We start from the raw sequence: 22,341 nt of genomic DNA, 5'->3' as shown, positions 1-22,341 counted from the left end.
AGGGGGAAAAAAGACAAAGTAGTTTTGGGCAAAATGAATTCAAAATCACTTCAAAATCAGGATTAACAGAAGAAGCAATCCTTCCCCCAGATTAAATGCAATCCAACAACAAAGAGGCTAGCTTGACCAGGCAATAGTTTCTTCATTCATTTCAATAAATATTTAAGTGCATATAACGTGCTAGGCAAAAGGACATTACAACCCAGAGAACTCCCCTATCATTACTCTATAGATTATGATGATGTGGATAAAATGAGTTTTTCTTTAAAAGTTAAACGATTAAATGGTTTTATTTAAAATATAAAGATTCATAATAAGTACATCAAGAAAGTCAGTCTACTATCATCTCTGATCCATCTGATTTAACTTCCCTAAGTTGGCAATGTTTTCATTTTTCTGCAATGGAAGAAAGAATTTTTTTTTTAACTACACAAACATGACCCCAACACAGCATTTAGGAAAATACTATTTTCTAGCCTTCAAAAGCCAATGGTCTACCAATCTGAAAACACATACATTATAATCATGAGTATAATTTAGGCTTAGTGCCTAAAAGCACAACTCCTCAAAATGGGGTAACTAGTTCTATGAGTAAAAAAAATACTCCTGCTTTTCCATTTTTCCAAGCATACAGTTGTTCAACACATGAGAATTAAGCAAAAAGTTTAAATGACTATTAATCACACTTTTAGATGGTGAAAAAAGTTCCCTCTTTACTGGTATTTAAATGTTTTACAGCTCTTTAATAAAAATAATAAACAGCTGTGCTCACTAGCACACCTCTAATTTAAGTTTTAAAACACAACACTGAGCTTTCCTACAATCTACACTTCCCTGTACGTGTCACTCCACAACATTTTTCATAATCATAATTATGCCACTAATAAGCCTCAGAGAACTGTTCATAATTGATGATGGTAACTAAGGTACTTCAGAAACAATGCCCAGCTTCCCTTCTAGTCATTGCAAAGTACCTGGCTATCTTTGTAACCTGGGAAGGAGGCGGAACAATACTTATAGTCTAATAATTACTCAAACTAACAAAAGGGGTGGGGGGAGGGAATCTAAGAAGAGACAGCACTTTAAATTATTCAATGTGATTCCCAGGCTTGGGAAAACACTGGATTCATGGGATCAGTAGAGGAGGTATGAATGCTCTTCTATATAAAAGCCACAATATTAAAAAGAATTACTGTACCGTGAGAAAACCATAATTCAAAAAGAGTCATGTACCACAATGTTCATTGCAGCTCTATTTACAACAGCCAGGACATGGAAGCAACCGAAGTGTCCATCGACAGATGAACGGATAAAGAAGATGTGGCACATATATACAATGGAATATTACTCAGCCATAAAAAGAAGTGAAATTGAGTTATTTATAGTGAGGTGGATGGACCTAGAGACTGTCATACAGAGTGAAGTAAGTCAGAAAGAGAAAAATAAATACCGTACACTAACACATATATATGGAATCTAAAAAAAAAAAATGGTTCTGAAGAACCTAGGGGAAGGACAGTAATAAAGATGCAGACGTAGAGAATGGACTTGAGGACACGGGGAGGGGGAAGGGTAAGCTGCAATGAAGTGAGATAGTGGCATGGACATACATATACTACCAAATGTAAAATAGCTAGTGAGAAGCAGCCGCATAGCACAGCGAGATGAGGGAGATCAGTTCGGTGCTTTGTGACCACCTAGATGGGTGGGTTAGGGAGGGTGGGAGGGAGAGGCAAGAGGGAGGAGATATGGGGATATGTGTATATGTATAGCTTTTTCACTTTGTTATAAACCAGAAACTAACACACCATTGTAAAGCAATTATATTCCAATAAAGATGTTAAAAAAAAGAAAAAGAATTACTGGGTCAAAATGTAATATTCATTTCTCATTTAACATCCAATTACCTAGAGGAATGAAGATGGGGCAGGAGCTAATGAGTCCAGGGCTCTATTTCATGCTTAAAAGCAAAAGTGTGAGGCTAGAGGTAAAGACTGATTTAGCAGATTAAAACTTAAAAGGATTACCCAGGGGACAAAAAGCAGAGAAAAAAAGAGGAAAAAAAAAAAGTCTTAACATCCCAAAGATATTTCCATAAAATTCTTTTAATATTTTTCCTTTGACCAAGACAACACACATTTTTTTGTTGTTTCTTTGACACAATGATTTCAAAGATAGACTTCAAGGCAGACATTCTACGTCTGTCTCATTTTTAGGGCAAATGTCCTCAAACAATAGCATTGCACAGTCTGAATTTCTCCATTCACCCTACAGAGTGAAACTGTTAAGTCTGATGGTTATACACCGACACTTCACAGAATCCATGGCTCAGTATTTCACTAAAGGTGGGAAACTAAGTGAATGGGAGATGTGAGTTTTTTTTAATGGGGTGTCTTTACTTGACAGAACTCATTATTCCTTCTTCTCCTTCAAGGTTCAACTCACACTTGCTCAGAATCATGGAACTTCAGATCTGAGAGGGACCCTAGAATCTGTACTTTAGTCCATTGCTTTACTTTACAGATGAGAAAACTGAAGTAAAGGTTTCCATCTAGTTATTGGTAAAGCTGGACTGGAGCTCAATCCTCCTCTCAGTTTAGTACTAGCATTAGGCCAAGAGGACATCTCCTATGGTTATAAATAATAATTATTAACATATGGAGCTTTGTGTCAAGCTCTGTGCTAAGCCCTCTTAAAGGCATATTCCACTCAATTCTCACAACGACCCTGAGAAAGATGGTATCCTCCACTGGGCAGATAAGAAAATTGAAAATAGTGTGCCCACTCTGTCAGAGTTGATTCAAACCCAGATCTGGCTGATTTCTAAGTTAATGTTCACTCCTATCCTACAGCCCTTACCATGGCCTATAGGGTCCTACAAGGCCTGACCCCTACCATCTTTCTAAGCTCGTTTCCTACCATTTCTCACTTATAAAAATCCAGTCAACCTTCCCTCAAGTGCATTTCTGCCTCAAGACCTTCACATATGCTTGACACGCCCATCACCATCCCAATCCCCAGACCTGTGACCTGTTCTACCCCTTCAAGTCAAATATCACCTCATTAATGAAGCCTTCCCTAACCACCCTATCTAAAACAGACCCTCAGGGACTACCCTGGTGGCGCAGTGGTTGAGAATCCGCCTGCAAATGCAGGGGACACGGGTTTGAGCCCTGGTCTGGGAAGGTCCCACATGCCGTGGAACAACTAAGCCCGTGAGGGCCCCAACTACTGAGCCTGCACACCACAACTACTGAAGCCCATGTGCTCTAGGGCCTGCGTGCCGCAACTACTGAGCCCATGCACCACAACTACTGAAGCCTGCGCGCCTAGAGCCCATGCTCCACAACAAGAGAAGCCACCGCAATGAGAAGCCCGCACACCACTACGAAGAGTAGCCCCCACTCGCCAGAACTAGAGAAAGCCAGTGAGCGGCCACAAAGACCCAACACAGCCAAAAATAAATAAATAAATAAATAGACCCTCAGTCACTCCTACCACTGTCTGAAATTATATTGTATATTGGCTGTCTCCCCATCAGAATTAAAACACCACAAAGGGCAAAAACGTCCCACTAGAATGAAATCACCAGGATGGCAGAAACATTCTGCCTTACTCATTTCTAGATTGCCTGATACCCAAAAGAGTATCTGACAAGAGGAGGCACTCCAAAAAAACTACCTATTGAATAAAGGAATGAGTGCCTCTGTCTGAATCTCTCACCTCATTAAGGATCAGTATCATACAAGTCAGCAATTGATTACATACTATTTTCTATTTTCTCTAGTTATTTCTTATGATTAATCTTGTATTTTCAACCATATAGTATATGCTGCAGAGGTATTTTATCTTATTTATTTATTTATTTATTTATTTATTTATTTATTTTTACAGCTATTTCGTAATTCTCAACTTTGGGCAAGTTAATGACTCAACCTGGGCTTATACAATCATCTGTAAAATGAAAGCAGCAGTAAAAAGTCTAGAATCCAAATATCTCCCATAGCTGGTAACATGATAGGAAGACACTCAAATACTGGATTATTATTGACCCACAGATCTTAAATTCCTTTAATTTTCTCACAGCTTTCTACAAAAATACACACAGTGTGCAAAGGAAGGCATACTCTTATTTAGCTAGTATTAGAAACTAAAGAGTAACTGTCCTTTCACTAATAGTACACACAGGCCTGCCTCTTCTCACGATAACTCCTTTAACTTCTTCTAAGCCAACACCCAATCTGTTTGCTTCTGATTAACCTTTATCTTGACCAATGTTAACCACTAGTTTTCTCTAGTTCTTTGACAGGCCTTTGCAGCATCACATTGCCTACTTCTTGCTTACTAAAGTTCTGTTTGCTTATATAGTTGTATGTGTACAACGTATCTTCCATGATCTAAAACACTGCAAAATTAGGGAAGCAAGTAAGTCAGTAGCACTTTGGCTTCTACGGCTTTCTCCTCTCTTAAAGAGCTCTAAAGAGTCATGGCAACACAAGAAGACCCTCCTTCCTGGCGATGTTATACGATGTTATACGCTGCTCTCACTGGCCTGTCAAGCTCTGGGGGGGAAATGTCAGGGTTGGGGGCAGAATTATCTACTGGCTAGAGTAGCGATGCCTTGGAACAGCAACTGATACTGGCCAAACGGCTGCTTCCAAAGACTGTCCAAGACTAGCACATTTTCACTGTTAAGAGACTTCAATTCCAAACCCAAGACTTTGTTTCCGACATAGCAAACTGCGGCAGAAAGGACATAAAACATCACCAAAATCCTGGTCAAAAGTGGTGCTGTTTAGTTTTATAACTTCAATCTGTTCTCCAAATATGGTTTCCTTCTAAGAAGACTGACACAATGCAATACTCAAAGGAAACATATGAGTGAGTGAGTGAGTCCGTACAGGCACACGTGGGGAGAAGGGGGTCCTTAAACAGGGTAAGGCTTTTTAATTTTCTAAAATAAAATAACCCACATTCACAATATGACATATTTCACTCCAGAAAAGCTCAGAAACTAAGTGCACTGAAGCATTTAGAGGACACTTTCATGTGAGGAACAACAACAAAAAGGCTGTTTTCATACTACACTTAACAAGGGGGGAGATGGGACTTCCCTGGTGGCACAGTGGTTAAGAATCTGCCTGCCAAATGCAGGGGACACGGATTTGAGGCCTGGTCTGGGAAGAGCCCACATGCGGCGGAGCAACTAAGCCCATGAGCCACAACTACCACAACTACCGAGCCTGCGCGCCTAGAGCCCGTGCTCCGCAACAAGAGAAGCCACTGCAATGAGAAGCCCGCGCACCACAACGAACAGTAGCCCCCACTCGCCGCAACTAGAGAAAGACCGCGCGCAGCAACAAAGACCAAACACAGCCAAAAAAAAAAATATATATATATATATATACACATATATATATTTAAAACAAGGGGGAAATCTGAAATTTTCCTGGGGTTATTAGAGAAAGTTGCATTCAGTTATTTAAAACATGTATCTTATCTAAAATCTTAGGTCCAAAATTTGCATAGGATGTGAATGAATTATCAACTTTCTATACATAAATACTTCTGACTATGCTAACACATATATATGGAATTTAAGAAAAAAAATGTCATGAAGAACCTAGGAGTAAGACAGGAATAAAGACACAGACCTACTAGAGAATGGACTTGAGGATATGGGGACGGGGAAGGCTAAGCTGTGACAAAGCAAGAGAGTGGCATGGACATATATACACTACCAAATGTAAAATAGATAGTTAGGGCTTCCCTGGTGGCACAGTGGTTGAGAGTCCGCCTGCCGATGCAGGGGACGCAGATTCGTGCCCTGGTCCGGGAAGATCCCACATGCCGTGGAGCGGCTGGGCCCGTGAGCCATGGCCACTGAGCCTGAGCGTCCAGAGCCTGTGCTCCGCAACAGGAGAGGCCACAACAGTGAGAGGCTCGCGTACCGCAAAAAAAAAAAAAAAAAAAGATAGCTAGTGGGAAGCAGCCGCATAGCACAGGGAGATCAACTCAGTGCTTTGTGACCACCTAGAGGGGTGGGATAGGGAGGGTGGGAGGGAGGGAGACACAAGAGGGAAGACATATGGGAACATATGTATATGTATAACTGATTCACTTTGTTATAAAGCAAAAACTAACACACCATTGTAAAGCAATTATACTCCAATAAAGATAAAAAAAAAAAAACTTCTTACTAAAAGTTTGGCTAAGATGCAGTTCTAGTGTTTCAAACAGCTTTGTTTTCTGGCCAAGTATAAGATCAGAGAATCAAGTGATTTGCTCAAGGTCATTTGGTCAAATCAGGTGGGATTAGAATTACTGATTCCTGTCTTCCAAAAGCCAGCCATGAATCAAACTTTTCTTGGAACTAAGCAGGACAAAAGGGAAAAATCATTCCCCATTTCCTTTCCTCAATAATCAAGACAAAAGAAAAATTAACTTAAATAGTGGAACTTTAATAAAATTTCATCAGTATATAGACTACTGCCTCCAACCATGCACAGGCATCTCTCTTAAAATCAGTAACTAAACAATTTGCAAAGGTCAGTAACCTCTATACAACCTTGCCATGTGACAGCATCATAAAGTTAATAAGGTTTTTAAAATCAGCCCTTCAAATGTATGTCCATCTGTAAATAGTTCACTTCTCTTATCTTCTAAAAGACCTGGTCAGACTGGAACATGGAGGTACTCCAAGCTCTTAGATTTTTTTTTTTTTTTTTAAGTTAAAGGATCATAAATAAGTTCAAAGTTCTCTTCGGAACCCTGAAAGGAATAGGGATATTTCAACAGTGCAGGTAAAACAAGTGATGAAATAAACGATAATCACTCAGGCTGTGGAGGGCAGGGTGCTACAGAGAAGAGGCACGTATGCATTTGTGTGTGTGTGTGTGTGTGTGTGTGTGGTACGCGGGCCTCTCACTGTTGTGGCCTCTCCCGTTGCGGAGCACAGGCTCCGGACGCGCAGGCTCAGAGGCCATGGCTCACGGGCCCAGCCGCTCCGCGGCATGTGGGATCTTCCCGGACCGGGGCACGAACCCGTGTCCCCTGCATCAGCAGGCGGACTCTCAACCACTGCGCCACCAGGGAAGCCCACGTATGCATTTTTATAACCATATTCCCTTCCTCTTCCTTTTTCAAATCCACCACCTCCCTCACACTTTCTGCCCCATCCTTTTCATTTCTACTTTTAAACTGCTGATATAAAACACTACTTTTGATTTAATAACAAAAACATAATGGCCAATGAAGTCATATTTTTAAATTACTTAACTGGATTGGCAGGGGTTTATTTAAGTAGCTAAGCGCACTTTGTATTTGTTACAAACACATTATAGTCAGATTTAGTAATATTCCTCACATCCAATTTTCTAAGCCAAATGGTACCACTACCTCCATTTCAGATGACCCTCAAGTCCAGGAAAATTTCCGTTTGCTATTAGACTATGGGACACTAACATTAAGAGCTAGCATTAGATCTCAAAAATACCAACAATAGTTAGGTTGAAATTTGAGCAACTTTAAAACATTTAAAACTAACATGGTTTTTCTCATATCTCAAATTCAAGTCTACATAATTCCAAATATAGCTGTAACACACTCTCAGGTTGATGATTTCTCTTTAGCCGTAGAGCACAGCGTGGCCACAGGGTATACAAAGTAAATCAAAAGCAGGACTGGAAAAATATTAAACCTGGAAGGAAATACAAGTCTGACACTTCCCATTATGCCAGAAAACAGGATTGTCATTATTTGGAAATGTATTAGATTGAGCTATATATCAAACTGCCAATATACAACTGGTTTTGACCTGCAAAAAATGGAAATTTCATGTGGTTCAACCCCGTATTATTTTCTAAGCTCATTTTAACAATTGTCTCAAATAAGGTCTTCATAATCCAAGGCATATAAAACCTTCTATTTCTCTAGACTGCCTTAACTTTTTGAAAAGATTTGCCACCCTCTGTCCAAAGCTGATTATTTAAAAAATTAAGCTCCTAAACAGGAAAGCCAAGATAAATAAAATCACCAAACTGCTCAATGTATCCTTCTAAAACCACTTCACATCCTTCCCACCACTCCCCTTTCCAACTAACAGAAGTGAATCTTAAGTAGATCTGCCCTTTAGAAGACCCACATTTAAGAAGAAATTAGTGAATATTTAAGTGCTTTGCATCTTTCTCAGTTATCAGTGATGTAGGAATCTAAGTGTGGTAGAAGCCCATTGCTTTATTATTTTTTTTAAATTTACTTATTTATTTATTTTTGGCTGCGTTGGGTCTTCGTTGCTGCGCGCGGGCTTTCTCTAGTTGCAGGAGTGGGGGCTACTCTTCGTTGCGGTGCGGGGCTTCTCATTGCGGTGGCTTCTCTTGTTGCAGAGCACAGGCTCTAGGTGCGCAGGCTTCAGTAGTTGTGGCTCGCGGGCTCTAGAGCACAGGCTCAGTAGTTGTGGCACACAGGCTTAGCTGCTCCGCAGCATGTGGGATCTTCCCAGACCAGGGATCAAGCCCATGTCCCCTGCATTGGCAGGCGGATTCTTAACCACTGCACCACCAGGGAAGCCCCAAGCCCACTGCCTTTCACTGGGGTTCCACTGACCTAAAAATCTACTGCTGAAGAGTTTTAATTAAGTTGTTACGTTCCATCTCTGTTTTAGAATCTGGCTTCTAATCTTTCTAATCAAGAGGGTGTTTACTATCCCAGTGGGATATATTTTTCCATTTCGACATAGCTTATTTATGCACCCACACCAGAAAAAACCCATCACTTTCACAAAAGGGGATATGGCTTCAAGACTGCCTCTAGGTTCAAATCCATCATTTCACACCCATTTTTATTAGCCTAATATCCAATATGCTAATGAACTCTCTTCTCAATTAATTCCACTAATTACTCACCTGTTCTTATTCTGCCCAGACTCCTATCCCCTCATCTGATCCATCAGGCCACATACAACACCTTCCCAGAGGGATGCTTTTCCTAAGACATTTCATAAAATGTTACGGCAGTAGGATATTACCTGTTCTATCTTTGTAGTACAAACTAGATCTAGTTTGTACTACAAATCATCAATATTTACCATCAAATGAAATATGCTCTTTAAAAAAAACAATCAGGAGAGGACTTCCCTGGTGGTGCAGTGGTTAAGAATCCGCCTGCCAATGTAGAGGACACGGGTTCAAGCCCTGGTCTGGGAAGATCCCACATGCCGCGGAGCAACTAAGCCTGTGTGCCACAACTACTGAGCCTGCTCTCTGGAGCCCACGAGACACAACTACTGAGCCTGCATGCCACAACTACTGAAGCCCGCACGCCAAGAGCCCGTGCTCTGCAGCAAGAGAAGACACCGCAGTGAGAAGCCCGCTCGCCGCAACTAGAGAAAGCCCGAGCGCAGCAATGAAGACCCAACACATCCAAAAATAAATAAATAAAATAAATAAATTTATTTAAAAAAAAAATCAGGAGACAATCTCCGGCTCTATCTGGAAATTTCTCTATTCAGCTAGTTCAGTGTTGACAGGTCAACAGAGAATGGCACTAATCATTACTACAATCCTAAAGGGTATTTCCCTAGAGTTAAACCATCAACCCTTTCCTAACATCCAAATGATCCAGACTTTTTACAGCAAAATTTACTCTCCTTGCCCCACCCCCAACAGCATTTTCTGATCATTTTTCACCTTAAACTGAGGTTTTCTCTAGGGCCTCATGGTGATGCCAAGTCAGGCAAATACATACCTTAAACCTTCCATCTACTCCCTCCCTTCTTTCTTGAAAGCTACATATAATAGCTTTTTTTTTTTTGAAAACTCTCTAAGCATCAGGTACAATGATAAGTGCTTTAAAAGGGAACTTATCTACTTCCATCCTTAAAACCCTATAAGGTTAGGATGAGTATCCCCATTTTACAGAGAAGAAAAGGTGAGGCTTAGTAACTTGCTCAAGGTCATAAAGGGCAGCGATTAGAATCCAAATCTGACCTCCATGTCCTCTGACCTTAACCCTCATGCTGTTATTTCCTTCTAATGTTTCTTCACATCCTAAATGTCTGCTCTATGCTCTTAGACAGCCTATGCTTGGTCAGGGTTCAGTTTCTCCAGGGCTGTCTTTCCTTTAAAGGACATGCCTTTGAGAAGAATGAGTCCCCATTCCACCTTTTCTCCATGCTCCTTCCCACCTGCACCATTTCCCCAAGGCCCTTGTCATATCTCCTCCTCTAGGACCAATTTAAATGTACACACCCCCGGCCCCATAGGATACTACTGAAGGGCCACCTTCTACCCTCAAGGCTAGGAGAGGGCAGAAGTTAAAGAAAAGGGAGAAAGGAAGAGCCCAGACAGCACCCCTTCCCCAAGTCTTCAATCAGAAAGAAACTGTGCCTGAGGACCAGAGGGGGGTGGTGAGGATTCGGGGAAGGATAGGAGATAAGGGAGAGGAGATGACAGGGAGTGCCCTTGGGGGTAGGCGGGGCAGGGGGGAGGGGATGGAGAGGAGGCGTGGCACACTCAGGGGTTCGTAGACTGAATGGAGGGGGTGGACCTCCCTGGGGGGTGGGGGATGCCACCCTGCTAGGAAAGGGATCTGGCCACTTGGAAGAGGAGAATGTGTGTGTTGGGGAGGAGGACCTGAAGGTGGATGTAACAAGGGAAAGTCGAGGGAAGAAAGGGTAGGAGGGAGAGCAGGAAACGGTGGAGTCACCAGGGAGAAGAGAGGGGAAGGATGGATGGGAACCAGGAAGGTGGGACTCCTGGAGACCCCAGCACAGGGGCTCCGCGAGGAGGGGAGGGCGGGCCGCGGAGGTTCGGGGGCCGAGGAATGCCCGGAACCGGGGCTGGAGGAGACCCCGGAGGAGGGAGAGCGCCAGTTCTCGAGCCGAGGAGCGTTAAGTGGGGGTTCTAGGGAGGCCAGGGCAAGAAAGGGGGCGTCCCAGCACGCGCGGGCGCTCGCGTGTGTGTGTGTGTGTGTGTGTGTGTGTGTGTGTGTGTGTGTGAAGGCATGGTCGGGTTCCCGCGGGGAAGGGGTTAAAGGAGGGCAGGGGGTGGGCGGGAGGCTGGCGGGGGGAGGGGGGTTCTGGAGCCCGTCGGGGTGCAGGGTACTGGAATGTCCTGGAGCCCCCCGAGGGCCAGGCGTGGGGTCTCCCGAGGGTCGGGCCGGAGTCCCCGTAGTCTTCTGAGGGCCAGGCTCGGGGTCGCCTCCCAGCCGGGTGTCTTCTGAAAGCCAGGGTCCCCTCAGGGCGGGGCGGGGGTTCCCGGGGTCCCCTTGAAGCCAGAGAGGCACCCCCAGGGTCCCAGGCCCCCTTCCTACCTATGCCGGGCGCCACATAGACGAAGTAGAGCAGCGAGGACGAGAGCGAGAAGAAGAAGAGCGCGGCGAGCAGCGAGCGGCGCGGCAGCCGCAGCAGCCCCCGGCGGACGCGCATGCTGCAGCCAGGCGGCCGCTCGAGGGCCGGGCCGGGCCTGCTCCCGCCGCTCTCCGTGCGCCGCCTCCTTGGCCGCCGCCGCCGCCGCCTGGGCCTCCGCCACCTCCCGGGCCTCGCCGGCCGCCGCTCGCCGCCGCCTCGCCGCTCCCAGCCGCCGGCCGCCGCTGGCCGGGCCACATGAAGCGGGCGGGGGCCTGAGCGGCCCGGTAGAGAGCGCAGCGGCGGGGGCGGGGCGGGGCGGGGCGGGCCGCGGGGGCGGGGAGGGGGCGGGGCTAGCGCCGCCGGGCACCGTCGCAAAAGATCCGCGCGCGCGCGCTCACAGAGCGCTCCCCTGTTTGGCCCCCGCGGCGGCGCAGTGGCCCGCAGGGAAAGTCGCCAAATGGCGACAGCCCCTCTACCGGCGCGGCCACCGCCCTGGCTTTTGGGGAACGTCGCTCAAGTGCCCGTCGGTCCGCTCTTGGACGCCCCCAACCTGGGAGCCAAGGGGCCGTATGCAATGTCTGACTCGGCTGGCCACCCACTGCGACAGAAGAGCAGGGATTGTAGGCATGAGGGCTCGGTATACACCTCCATTCATTCATTCATTCATTCATTCAGTTCACCATTTATTGAAAGCCAGACATATGCCAGACACCGTTCTTGGCGCTGGGGATGCTACATAGAACAAAACAGACAAAATCTCTGTCTTCTTGAACATAACATTCAAATGGGAGGAGAAAAAGAAACAAATCAGTTCATAATGTCGGGTACTGATAAGTGATATGAATACAATAAAACAGGAGAATATGTTTGAGGCGGACTAATGTGGTCAGGGAAGGCCTCACTGAGGGGTGACATAAAACAGTGAACATCAGATGCAAATGTCCTGAGGTTAAAAAGCCTGATCTGACCCCAGCTTAACTCAAGGCCAGCATGGATACAATCCAGTGGGGCAGGGAGAGCGACAGGGATGAGGTTGTAGCTCTGGGCAGGTTCCATATCCCAAAGATTCCTAAGGAGCTTAATGATAACAGTTATCAATATGAAGACTTGCCCTTGAGAGACACTGGGCTTTACCTACCTCATTAAATTACCCCAACAGGCCTGAGATGTGTGCTCTTATTATTCTTATTGTACAGCTGAGGAGACTGAGGCTCCTAGATGGAGAAGTAATCCACCCAAGCCTTGCAATAAGGGCTTAAATAAAAAATGACCTGTCTCCCAAGGCACCCTTGACCACTAGGCTGTAAGTGCCTCAGCATTCCATCTGAACCCTAATTTCCATCCTGCAGACAAATCGGTACCCTGCTCCGTAGGATAGTGTGCGGTCATATCCAAAACAATGGCTTAAGATCAGCCCCAGGCCAGAAGGCCTCTGATGGCAGGAGGCAGTAGCTAGAGACTCAGGTGAGGGCCAATAGAACCTGCCTCGGCCTCAACTCAAGAAGTTGCCAGCTGAACTGGGGAGGCAAGTGTCCCCTTGGAATGCCATAGCAGTCAGGAGAAGAAAGGACTTTGCAGGGATTCTGTGAGAACCAGCAATAATCCTGCTTTGTATTCCTGAAGTGATTTATCTTTTTATGGTGTTTCTTTGACTCTTTATATTCGGGCTCTAGAGCCAGACTGTCCTGGTTCCTTGTTCCTGTTCATTGTTCCCTGTTCCTGTCTCTTCCATTCTTAGCTGAGTGACCTTAAGCAAGTTACTTAACCTCTCGGCCTCTCAGTAAAATGACATGTATTATTAGTAATGACTGCATCGGGTTGTTGTGAGAATTTGAGTAATACATGCACACAGGCTCTCAGCTGACCAACACCCCTGGGAAATGGAATGGGAGAGAAGAGGCTTAAACAACAAAAAAGAAAAGCAAATAATTTTGACTCAGGCAGATGTGAGTTCAAATCTTAGCTTGGTCTCAACTGGCTGTGTGACCTTGAGCAAGTCACTTCACCCTCTGAGCTTCTATTCATTACCTGTGAAATGGGCCCAGTGTTGCCTACCCCATAGGGATGTGATGCAGAGTAAGTGAGATAGCAGAGGTGAGGCCTTAGACCAGAAATCTCAAACTAGCTGGAATAATCTGACCTGCCACTACTTTTGTCTGGACCATACAATGGCCCCCGCCTTCTGCCCAGCTCTGTCTTTAACAAATATTTTCAAACATACAGAAAAGTTCAAAGACTAGTACAAGGAGCACCTGTATACTCTCCACTTGGATTGATATTTTTCCAGCTTTTTAAATTTTTTATACAATTTTTAAATGTTACTTTCCATTTACAGTTATTACAAAATATAGGCTATATTCCCTATGTCATACAATACATCCTTGAGCCTATCTTACATCTAATAGGTTGTACCTCTCACTTCTTCATCCCTATATTGCCCCTCCCCCTATTTTTTCAGATTTATCTATCTATATTCATATGTACAGTTTTTTTCTGAATTATTTAAATTAGTTGCTGCCTTATTGGTACTTCATGCTTCAATACTTCCACAGAAATCCTAAGAAAAAGTACATTCTCCTACATAACCACAATAACATTATCACACCTAAAAAAATGAACAATCATACCACAATGACCTGTAATACCCAGTCCATTCCCAAATTTACCCTTTGCTTTAAAAAATGTCTTTTATAGCTTTTTTTTTAACAGTATCAAATCAGGGTTTACACATTGCATTTGAAATTATTTCCATAGTATTTGTTTATCTACCATAGTCCCTCTACCTTTTTTTCATCATCCCTCCCCCAATATGTTATTTAAAACATTTTTAAACCCATTGGGAAGTTGAAAGAATGGTACCATAAACACCCATACACCACCATTCAATGTTTTGTTTAATTGAAACAAAACAATTGGTGCTGGGTCAGTTGGACTTCCATATGGGAAAAAAAAAAAGACACCACTCCTACCTCACACTATCCATGAAATCAGTTTAAGATGGATTGTAAATCTAAATACGAACGATAAAACAAAAGAACAAAAGCTTTTAGATGAAAACATAGAAGAATATCTTCCTGTCCTTGGGGTAGGCAAAGATTCATCAAACACCAGCCAAAAAGGAAAATTTTGATAAGTTGGGCTACATTAAAATAAGAATTTCTCTTCATCCAAAGACACCTTTAAGGGGAAGCACAGGCCGCACAGTAGAAGAACTAGAAATATGTGGCTGATAAAGAATTCATATCCAGAATATTGTTTAAAAACACACGCAGATTTATAAAGACCAACAAACCAATAAGGAAAAAAAAGGAAAGGCTTGAACACACATTTCATAGAAGAAGATATGCAAGTGGCCAATAAGCACACATAAAGTTGCTTGCGTTCATTTGTCCTCTGAAAAATGCAAATTAAAACCACACCTCAATACCATCTGTGGGCTGCTGATTCAGAAGATAACAGGGGGGGCCTAGAGCCAAGCCTGGAGGAAGTCCGCCTTGAATGGCAGAGCCAAAAATTATGACTCTGCCAAGGAAACAGAGGGCTCTGGAAGCTGAGGGAAGAGGTGCCTCTGCCTTTGTGCACAAGACCAAGGTCACTTTTCATCCCTGACATTATATTATACATGTATGTGTTTATTTATTCCTTTTCTGTCTCCTGTATCGAACATAAGCTCCATGCAGTCAGGGATTTTGTTTCATTCTCTGCTGAATCCTTGCATCTAGCACTGTGCCTGGCATACAGCAGGTGCTCAGTAATTATTGAAGGAATGCTGAATGAATAGCAGATGTGCATTGAGCACATCTGAGCATGGCAAATGCAGAGGTGACCGAGAGGAGGTGCCTGCAGCCCACTGGCAGGACTGACAGGAAAGTGAGGTAACTGTGGTACAGTGCGATGAGGGCAAGACTCATATGATCAGCAGTCTGGGGAAGTGTTCTGTGAGATTCTAGATGGCCTTTGAAAGGGAGGTGAGACATGCTTGCTCCAGGGGCAGTGAGAGGAGGCCAGCCTGCCTGGAGCAGCTGGTGACTCCAAGGAAAAGGAAAAGGGATGGGGTGAGATCAGAGGGGCCTTAACCCTATAGCTCAGTAGGGGCCCCAGAGTCAGAAAGATCTGATGACCAACCAGTCCTGCCTCTTCCTCACTCTCGCTCTGTGACCTTGGCAAGTCATTTCACCTCTCTGAGTCTCCATTTCCACATCTGTAAAATGTGGATCATAGTTTTTCCTCCTGGGGTTGCTGTGAGGACTAGAGATAGTACGTATAAAGTGCCTGGCATGTAGCAGGCGCTCAATCAATGGGAGCTGTCCTATTCTTACACTTTCTCCTGTGGGCCATAGGGAGCCCTTGAAGGCTTTAGAGGAGAGGAGTGGCCTAAAGAAAGGTGTGTGTGTGGGGGGGTGGTCCCTTGAGAAATTCCAAGAGAACATGAATTGGGCCTCACATGCTTGTCAACACTCAATTACAGACTAGCCCAAGTAAAACACGTGAAGGAAAGGATCCAGAGCCTGAAGTAAGTCAGAAATAACACTATGCCCTCCCCAACCCCTCAAACTCTCCTGTTCCAGGCACCTGCCCCGAGGAAGCCATTGCACAATCCATAAATGCCAATCACCAGTATTGTGATAATATTACAAAGCAGTGACTATCTGAATTCAAACTCCCAGAGGCAATGAGTAGATAAATGTCGTTGACATTTCATAACTGCTTTCCAGGCCCCAGGAGACTTGGCATTGATTACTTCTGGTGCCAGAAACTCCTGTTGACTGAATATTGACTGTGACGTTCACCCTGGTAAACTCCAGCCAGGCAGTCCTTTCAGAGGAAACTGAGGGTCAGAGCAGAAGCTTTAAGAGCCGGTGTGTCCTCTTATCCCTCTACCACAGTGACCATCAATGTTCCACAGAGCAGCTGCCCCACCAGCTGAGTCCCAAAGGGAGGAGAAAATTCCCCCGAGCCCATCAGGCCAGTGATGAACATATAGCATGAGCAAGAAATAAAACTTGGTTTTAAGCATCTGATTTTACTGTTTATTTTACTACAACATAACCTGGCTTATCCTAACTGATCACAAATATATTCTTGCGTCATGAGTATATGCTTTCATGACGCATATGCGTGCGTCAGGCTTTCTCTCAATATATTTTTATAAGGTATAGCCACAATGAAACATGTAACTGAGGTTTATTCATTTCTTGATGATGTTAATTTGTTTCTTTTTTTTTTTTCTATTACTGGTCCATAGATCCTTAGCCACAATTCAAAATCTAAAAAATCGGAAACCTAAATGCTTTTTCATAATTTATTTGGCAGTTACGACCTGACCTGACCTGAACTTCTTTGGTGGCAAAACTTGACCTCAATAGACAGAAAGCTATCTATAATCTTTATCATACTTAATATGAATAATCATATGTTCCACTGAGAAAATATTTAGATTTTTACTTACAGGGTGACCCATTCCTCTCAAGGGGTGTTATATAAATATTCAGTGTATGTACCATGTTACCTTTCAAAATTCTGAGATTTTTTTTTTTAATTTCAAAACATATCTGGCCCCAAAGGGGTTTGGATGAGGGATGGTGGCCCAGTAAAAACGTTGCTGCAATGAGCATCTCTTGCAGAATGTCATTTACAAAGATGGCCTCAACAATATTTCCCATTCCCATGTTCTTCTGGAACTTACTTTAATTCCTCTCCCTTTGAACCTGGTGGGATTGTGAATCACTTATAGCCAATAAAAAGTAGTGGAAATGCCAATGCACAACTTCTGAGGAAATGCAGCTTCTGACTTGTTGGTTGGACCATCCACCTTAAGAGCCTTTAGCCACCACACTGTGAGGAAGCCCAGGCCACGTGGAGAGGCCACGTCCAGGTGCTCTGGTCAAGGCCCCAGCAGAGGTCCCAGCTGACAGCCAGCATCAATCACCAGACACGTGAGACAGCAAACCTTTAAACAGTCTAGCCCCCAGCTATCAAGTCATCCTCCACCTTCAAGCCTTCCTGGCTGAAGCCCCAGGCAAGCAGTCCTCACTGTGCCCTTTCCAAATCCATGAGCATAATAAAATGGCTCTTGTTTACACCGCTAAGTCTGGGGTGGTTTGCTACGCAGCAATAGTACCTACAACAGTGCTCTTCTGTATATATCCTGCGCACCAGGGCAAAAGTTTCTCCAGAGCACAAACATACAAGAGTGCATTTGCTGAGCAGTAGGATATGCACATCTTCTGTTTAACTGACTGTTTCCCAATTGTTCTCTGAAATGGGTGTGCCAATTTACACTCTCTGCAGCAGTGAACAAGGACTTCCTGCCTCAACCGTGGCTGCTAATGATGAGACTTTTCCAGGGCTCTGTCTCTCTGCCACGAAGCCCCTCCGAAGAAAGAGAGTAAGATATGAGGAACTGGCATAAAAAGTTAGCAAAAGACCTTCAAGAGCATTGATTCTACAGAGACCTATGGCTTTGCAGTCAAAAGACTGATTTATATCCCTTTTCTAAATTCTGACACTATCTTTTCTATCCTGGACAGGAAGGCCTAGGGCATGACCAGGTGGCTCCTAGGGAGTATCAACTGATGGAAGTGATTCTCTTGTTCAGCAAGTATTTATATCTACCAAAGTGGGTGCCAGGCATTTTTCAAAATGCTAAGAAAAGAAAGAAGAGGAGGAGGAGAAGAAGTATAGGTACCAGATATTTATTGGACTTTTTTAGATATTTAACTTCCACTCACTTCTGCAATAGTTCCAATTTCCTCCTCCTCTGCTTTCAGTCTGTGGGGTTCTCTGAGGTTGTTGACTCCATTTCTGCCTCCAGACTTGTTAGGTGAGCCAGCCTGGCGAGTCAGAACATTGTATTCCTCTGGTAATAGTAATTGATTCAGGGTTGGGTAGACCAGTCAGAGCCAATGAGACTCAATTCCCAAACATTTAAATTTGTGCTTTTGGAGAAGCCAACTTTCTCTTTCATGCTAGATATAAATATGAAAGGTTGTGAGGCTGACGCAATGGCAGCCATTTTATCCACATGTGGAGCCTGGGGATGAAGCCGGCACATGGAAAGAGACTGATGCAAGCAACAAAGAGAAATCGAGTCCTGATGACATAACTTGAGTCCTGGATCCATCTAGTCCTAGCCTGCCATTCTTTCCGCCCCACCCCCCACCCCCCCACACACACACCAAGTTTTCTACCTGCTGAACTTTTTCTGTTTTGTTTTATTTTTAATTGAAGTATAACATACATACAGAAACATACACATATCACAAGTGCATAGCTCACTGAATATTTGGAACTGAATATACCCATTTAACAAGCACTCACATAAAAAAGAAGCAGCACATCACTGGCACTCACTTTGTACAAATAGAATCATATATTCTTTTATGTCTGACTTCTTTTGTTCAGCATTATGTTTGTGAGATTCAGTCATATTGAGGAGTGAAGTTGTAAGTCACTCATTTTAACTGCTGAATAGTATTCCATTGTGTGACTATACCACATTTTATTTTCCAGTCAACTGTTATCAGGCATTTGTGCAGTTTTTAGCTGGAGACTGCTATGAATAATGCTGCTGTAAAGTCTTTAGTGTAGTGGCTCTCGTACTAGTAAACTACTCTCTTGACATAACGTATTAGTCAGGACTTTCAACTCAAACTGGCTTAAACAAAAATGAAATGTATTGCCTTAAATGACTATAATGGCCTGAAGCAAGGTTACATGGCTTCAGGCATAGCTGAGTCCAAGGGCTCATGTAATATCAGCACGCAATTTCTCTCCACATCTTAGCTCTGCTTTCCTTTGGGTTGGCTTCATCAGATTCACCTGCTCCCCCTAAGGAGGTGGTCCCCACAGCTAAGGAATCCCTGCCAAAAAAAGAGTGTTCAGGGCTTCCCTGGTGGCGCAGTGGTTGAGAGTCTGCCTGCCGATGCAGGGGACGTGGGTTCCTGCCCCAGTCCGGTAAGATCCCACATGCCGCGGAGCGGCTGGGCCTGTGAGCCATGGCGGCTGAGCCTGCGCGTCCAGAGCCTGTGCTCCGCAACGGGAGAGGCCAAAACACTGAGTGGCCAGCGTACCGCAAAAAAAAAAAAAAAAAAAAGTGTTCATGATCAAGTCTCATTGGCTTGGTTTCAGTCACGTGGCCATTCCTGAACCAATCAGGGACTAAGGGAATGGAGTGTGCTGATTGGCTGGACCTGGTCACATGCCTACACCCAGAACCAGGGGGCAAGAGGAACTTCATATGAACTACCTGACTGATGGTGGAAAGGCTGACTCCCCAAAGGGAGACCAAGGTGCAGTTACTCCAGTGGAATAGATGCTGGGTAGGCAAAAACAATAGACGTTTGTGGACCATACCAAGCTTTTTTTATGCTTTCATGACTTTACATACTCTGTTTCTGCTACCTGGAAACCCTGGGTTCTCATTTCTCTTCATCCTTTAAGACCCAGCTCAAATATTTTTCCCCAGTGTGATATCTCCCAGAATTCTTGGTCTGGATACTCAGATGGGTGCTCTTGACCTCCATTTCACTCTCCTTCTACTGGTAGAGGCTCAAAAGCTTAAAATGACATTCCCCAGGCTCCCTTGCAGCAAGGAGGCCAGTGGTAAATTAAGTTCTGTCAACTAGATGCATTTGCATGAGATCTGAAGGGTGGGAGGGAGGCAGTGGTCCTCTTCCTGTGGCTGTGGCCCCTGACCAGCCATTCCTGGAAGATGGGAGGAGCATTGGCAGTGGAGTCCTCCGTCTAGTCCCCAGTTTGAAGGGTGTGAGGCAGGAGGATGTGGCAGTGGTGATGGCAGGAGCAGCAGCAGTTTGGTGACTTCTGAAGCATGACCAGAAGGAACCTTAAAGTGGAGGAACCTTAACATCAAAAGTCCAAAATGGGGACTTCCCTGGCAGTCCAGTGGTTAGGACTCTGCACTTCCACTGCAGGGGGTTCGGTTTTGATCCCTGATCAAGGAACTAAGATCCCACATGCCACACAGCATGGCCAAAAAAAAAAGAGAGAGAAGTCCAGGATGGTCACTCCGATCACTCTTCCACCCCTTCTGGTGACTTTGCAAGCACCTAAATCCTGTATCAAATCCTGTTTTGACTAAAGTACCTGGAGTGGTTTCTATTTCCTGAACTATATCCTGACATAAAATTCTCTGATGTAGAATAATCATAGACACCTCTGTGAGAGCACCAATTACACTGCTTTATGTGTACGTACATACATATGGGTGTATTTTCACATGTGTACATAATAAAACAAGCAATTAAATAGCACTTACGCTGCATCAGGCACTGTTCTAAGCGTTTTACTTAAGGCTTACAGCAACATCTTGAGGGAGGTATTATCACCACCCTCATTCACAGATGAAGAAACTGAAGTGTAGAAGGATTAAGGAACTTGCGCAAAGTCACACAGCTGGTTTTTTTTAAATATATAAGTTATGCGTCAGTTATGGCTGGATTATACATTTCCTTGAGGGCAAGAAAATGTCTCTTTTTCATCTTTGCACCCTTTGTGCCTAAATCAAGGCCTGGCACATGGTAGATATTTGGCAAATATTGGTTAAACGAATGCATGAATAAAATGTTTATGAATTCATCTGAGTCTGCTGTAAGAAAACAAAAAAATTCCCCCTCAAAGTCCAATCATTAAAAAATGTTTCAAGGTATTTCTTTTCCCACTAGAGCATGGGTAAGTAAACTTCTTTTGTAAAGGGCCAGATAGCAACTATTTTTAGTTTTGCAGGCCATACAATCTCTGTCACAACCACCTAATTCTGCTAGGGTAGCACAAAAACAGCCATAGACATGCAGCTGTGTTCCAATAAAACTTTATTTTCAAAGATAGGCAGTAGGCCAGATTGGCCCATGAGTTGTAGTTTGCTAATCCCTGCACTAGAGAATGAGTCTCTGTTGTATCAAAGTATTTACTACAGATTATTGCACTTAGTAAAATCCATCAGTACCTTAATTTTTACTTTGTTTTGAAAAATTACTTTTTAAGCTACCACCCTTCAGCTTATCCCATTTACTTCCTTCAGTATATTAAACTTCCTGGCACATAATTTTCATCATGTCACTCTTCTTATCAAAAACTTTGGTGGCTCTCTATAGCTTATAGAAGAAAGCATAATCTTCATTTGACCTTCAAGACCCTCCATGACCTGGCCATGACCATTTGTATCACTTACTTCTCTCCAACATGTAAGTGGGGATAGAGAATAAGTATTTCAGGTTCTATACTGAGGAGTGTGCTTAGTAACATTCCATGATTCTACACCATACAGGGCTCAGTCAACATTCCATGACTACACAGAAGAAGGGGGTTCAGGGCTTCCCTCGTGGCACAGTGGTTAAGAATCCGCCTGACAATGCAGGGGACACGGGTTCAATCCCTGGTCCAGGAAGATCCACATGCCACAGAGCAACTAAGCCCGTGTACCACAACTACTGAGCCTGCACTCTAGAGGCCATGAGCCACAACTACTGAAGACTGCGCGCCGCAACTACTGAGCCCATGCACTGCAACTACTGAAGCCCGTGCACTCTAGGGCCCATGTGCTGCAACTACTGAGCCCACGTGCTGCAACTACTGAAGCCCGCATGCCTAGAGCCCATGCTCCACAACAAGAGAAGCCTCCGCAATGAGAAGCCCGTGCACCACAACACAGAGTAGCCCCCACTCGCCACAACTAGAGAAAGCCCACACACAGCAACAAAGACGCAACACAGCCAAAAAATAAAAGAAGTGGGTTCAGCTAACATTTCTTGGGTCTATACAGACGAGGAAACTCTGTAGACATTCCATAATGATAAGCAAAGAGGCTCTGCAAACATTCAATGATTTTATAGAAGCAGGTGTCCTGCAAACAGTACAAGATTTAAGCCACAAAAAGGGGTTCTGCAAACATTCCATGATTCTGTACATATAAGAGTGTTCCTCAAAAATAGTTCATAATTCTATATACAGGAAGGAAAAGTTGATCAAACACCCTA

General features: G+C 44.1%; 1 protein-coding gene across 6 annotated transcripts in view; it reads right to left on the bottom strand.

The window, feature by feature from the left end:
* B4GALT5 (beta-1,4-galactosyltransferase 5) overlaps positions 1–22,341 on the bottom strand; it is a 154,070-nt gene that overhangs the window by 73,798 nt on the left and 57,931 nt on the right. For 2 of the 6 annotated variants that reach the window (XM_079946474.1, XM_079946469.1), the window contains exon 1: positions 11,311–11,678. The exons of the other annotated variants lie outside the window; for them this stretch is intronic. In XM_079946474.1, coding sequence (XP_079802600.1) covers positions 11,311–11,425 — 115 coding nt within the window. In that variant the 5' untranslated portion in view covers positions 11,426–11,678. Of the gene's footprint in view, positions 1–11,310; positions 11,679–22,341 lie in introns of those variants that run through there. 6 annotated transcript variants of the gene reach the window in all.

This window comes from Stenella coeruleoalba (assembly GCF_951394435.1).
Source record: "Stenella coeruleoalba genome assembly, chromosome: 15".
NCBI classification, from domain to species: Eukaryota; Metazoa; Chordata; class Mammalia; order Artiodactyla; family Delphinidae; genus Stenella; species Stenella coeruleoalba.
This window is presented reverse-complemented; position numbering and strand designations above follow the sequence as displayed.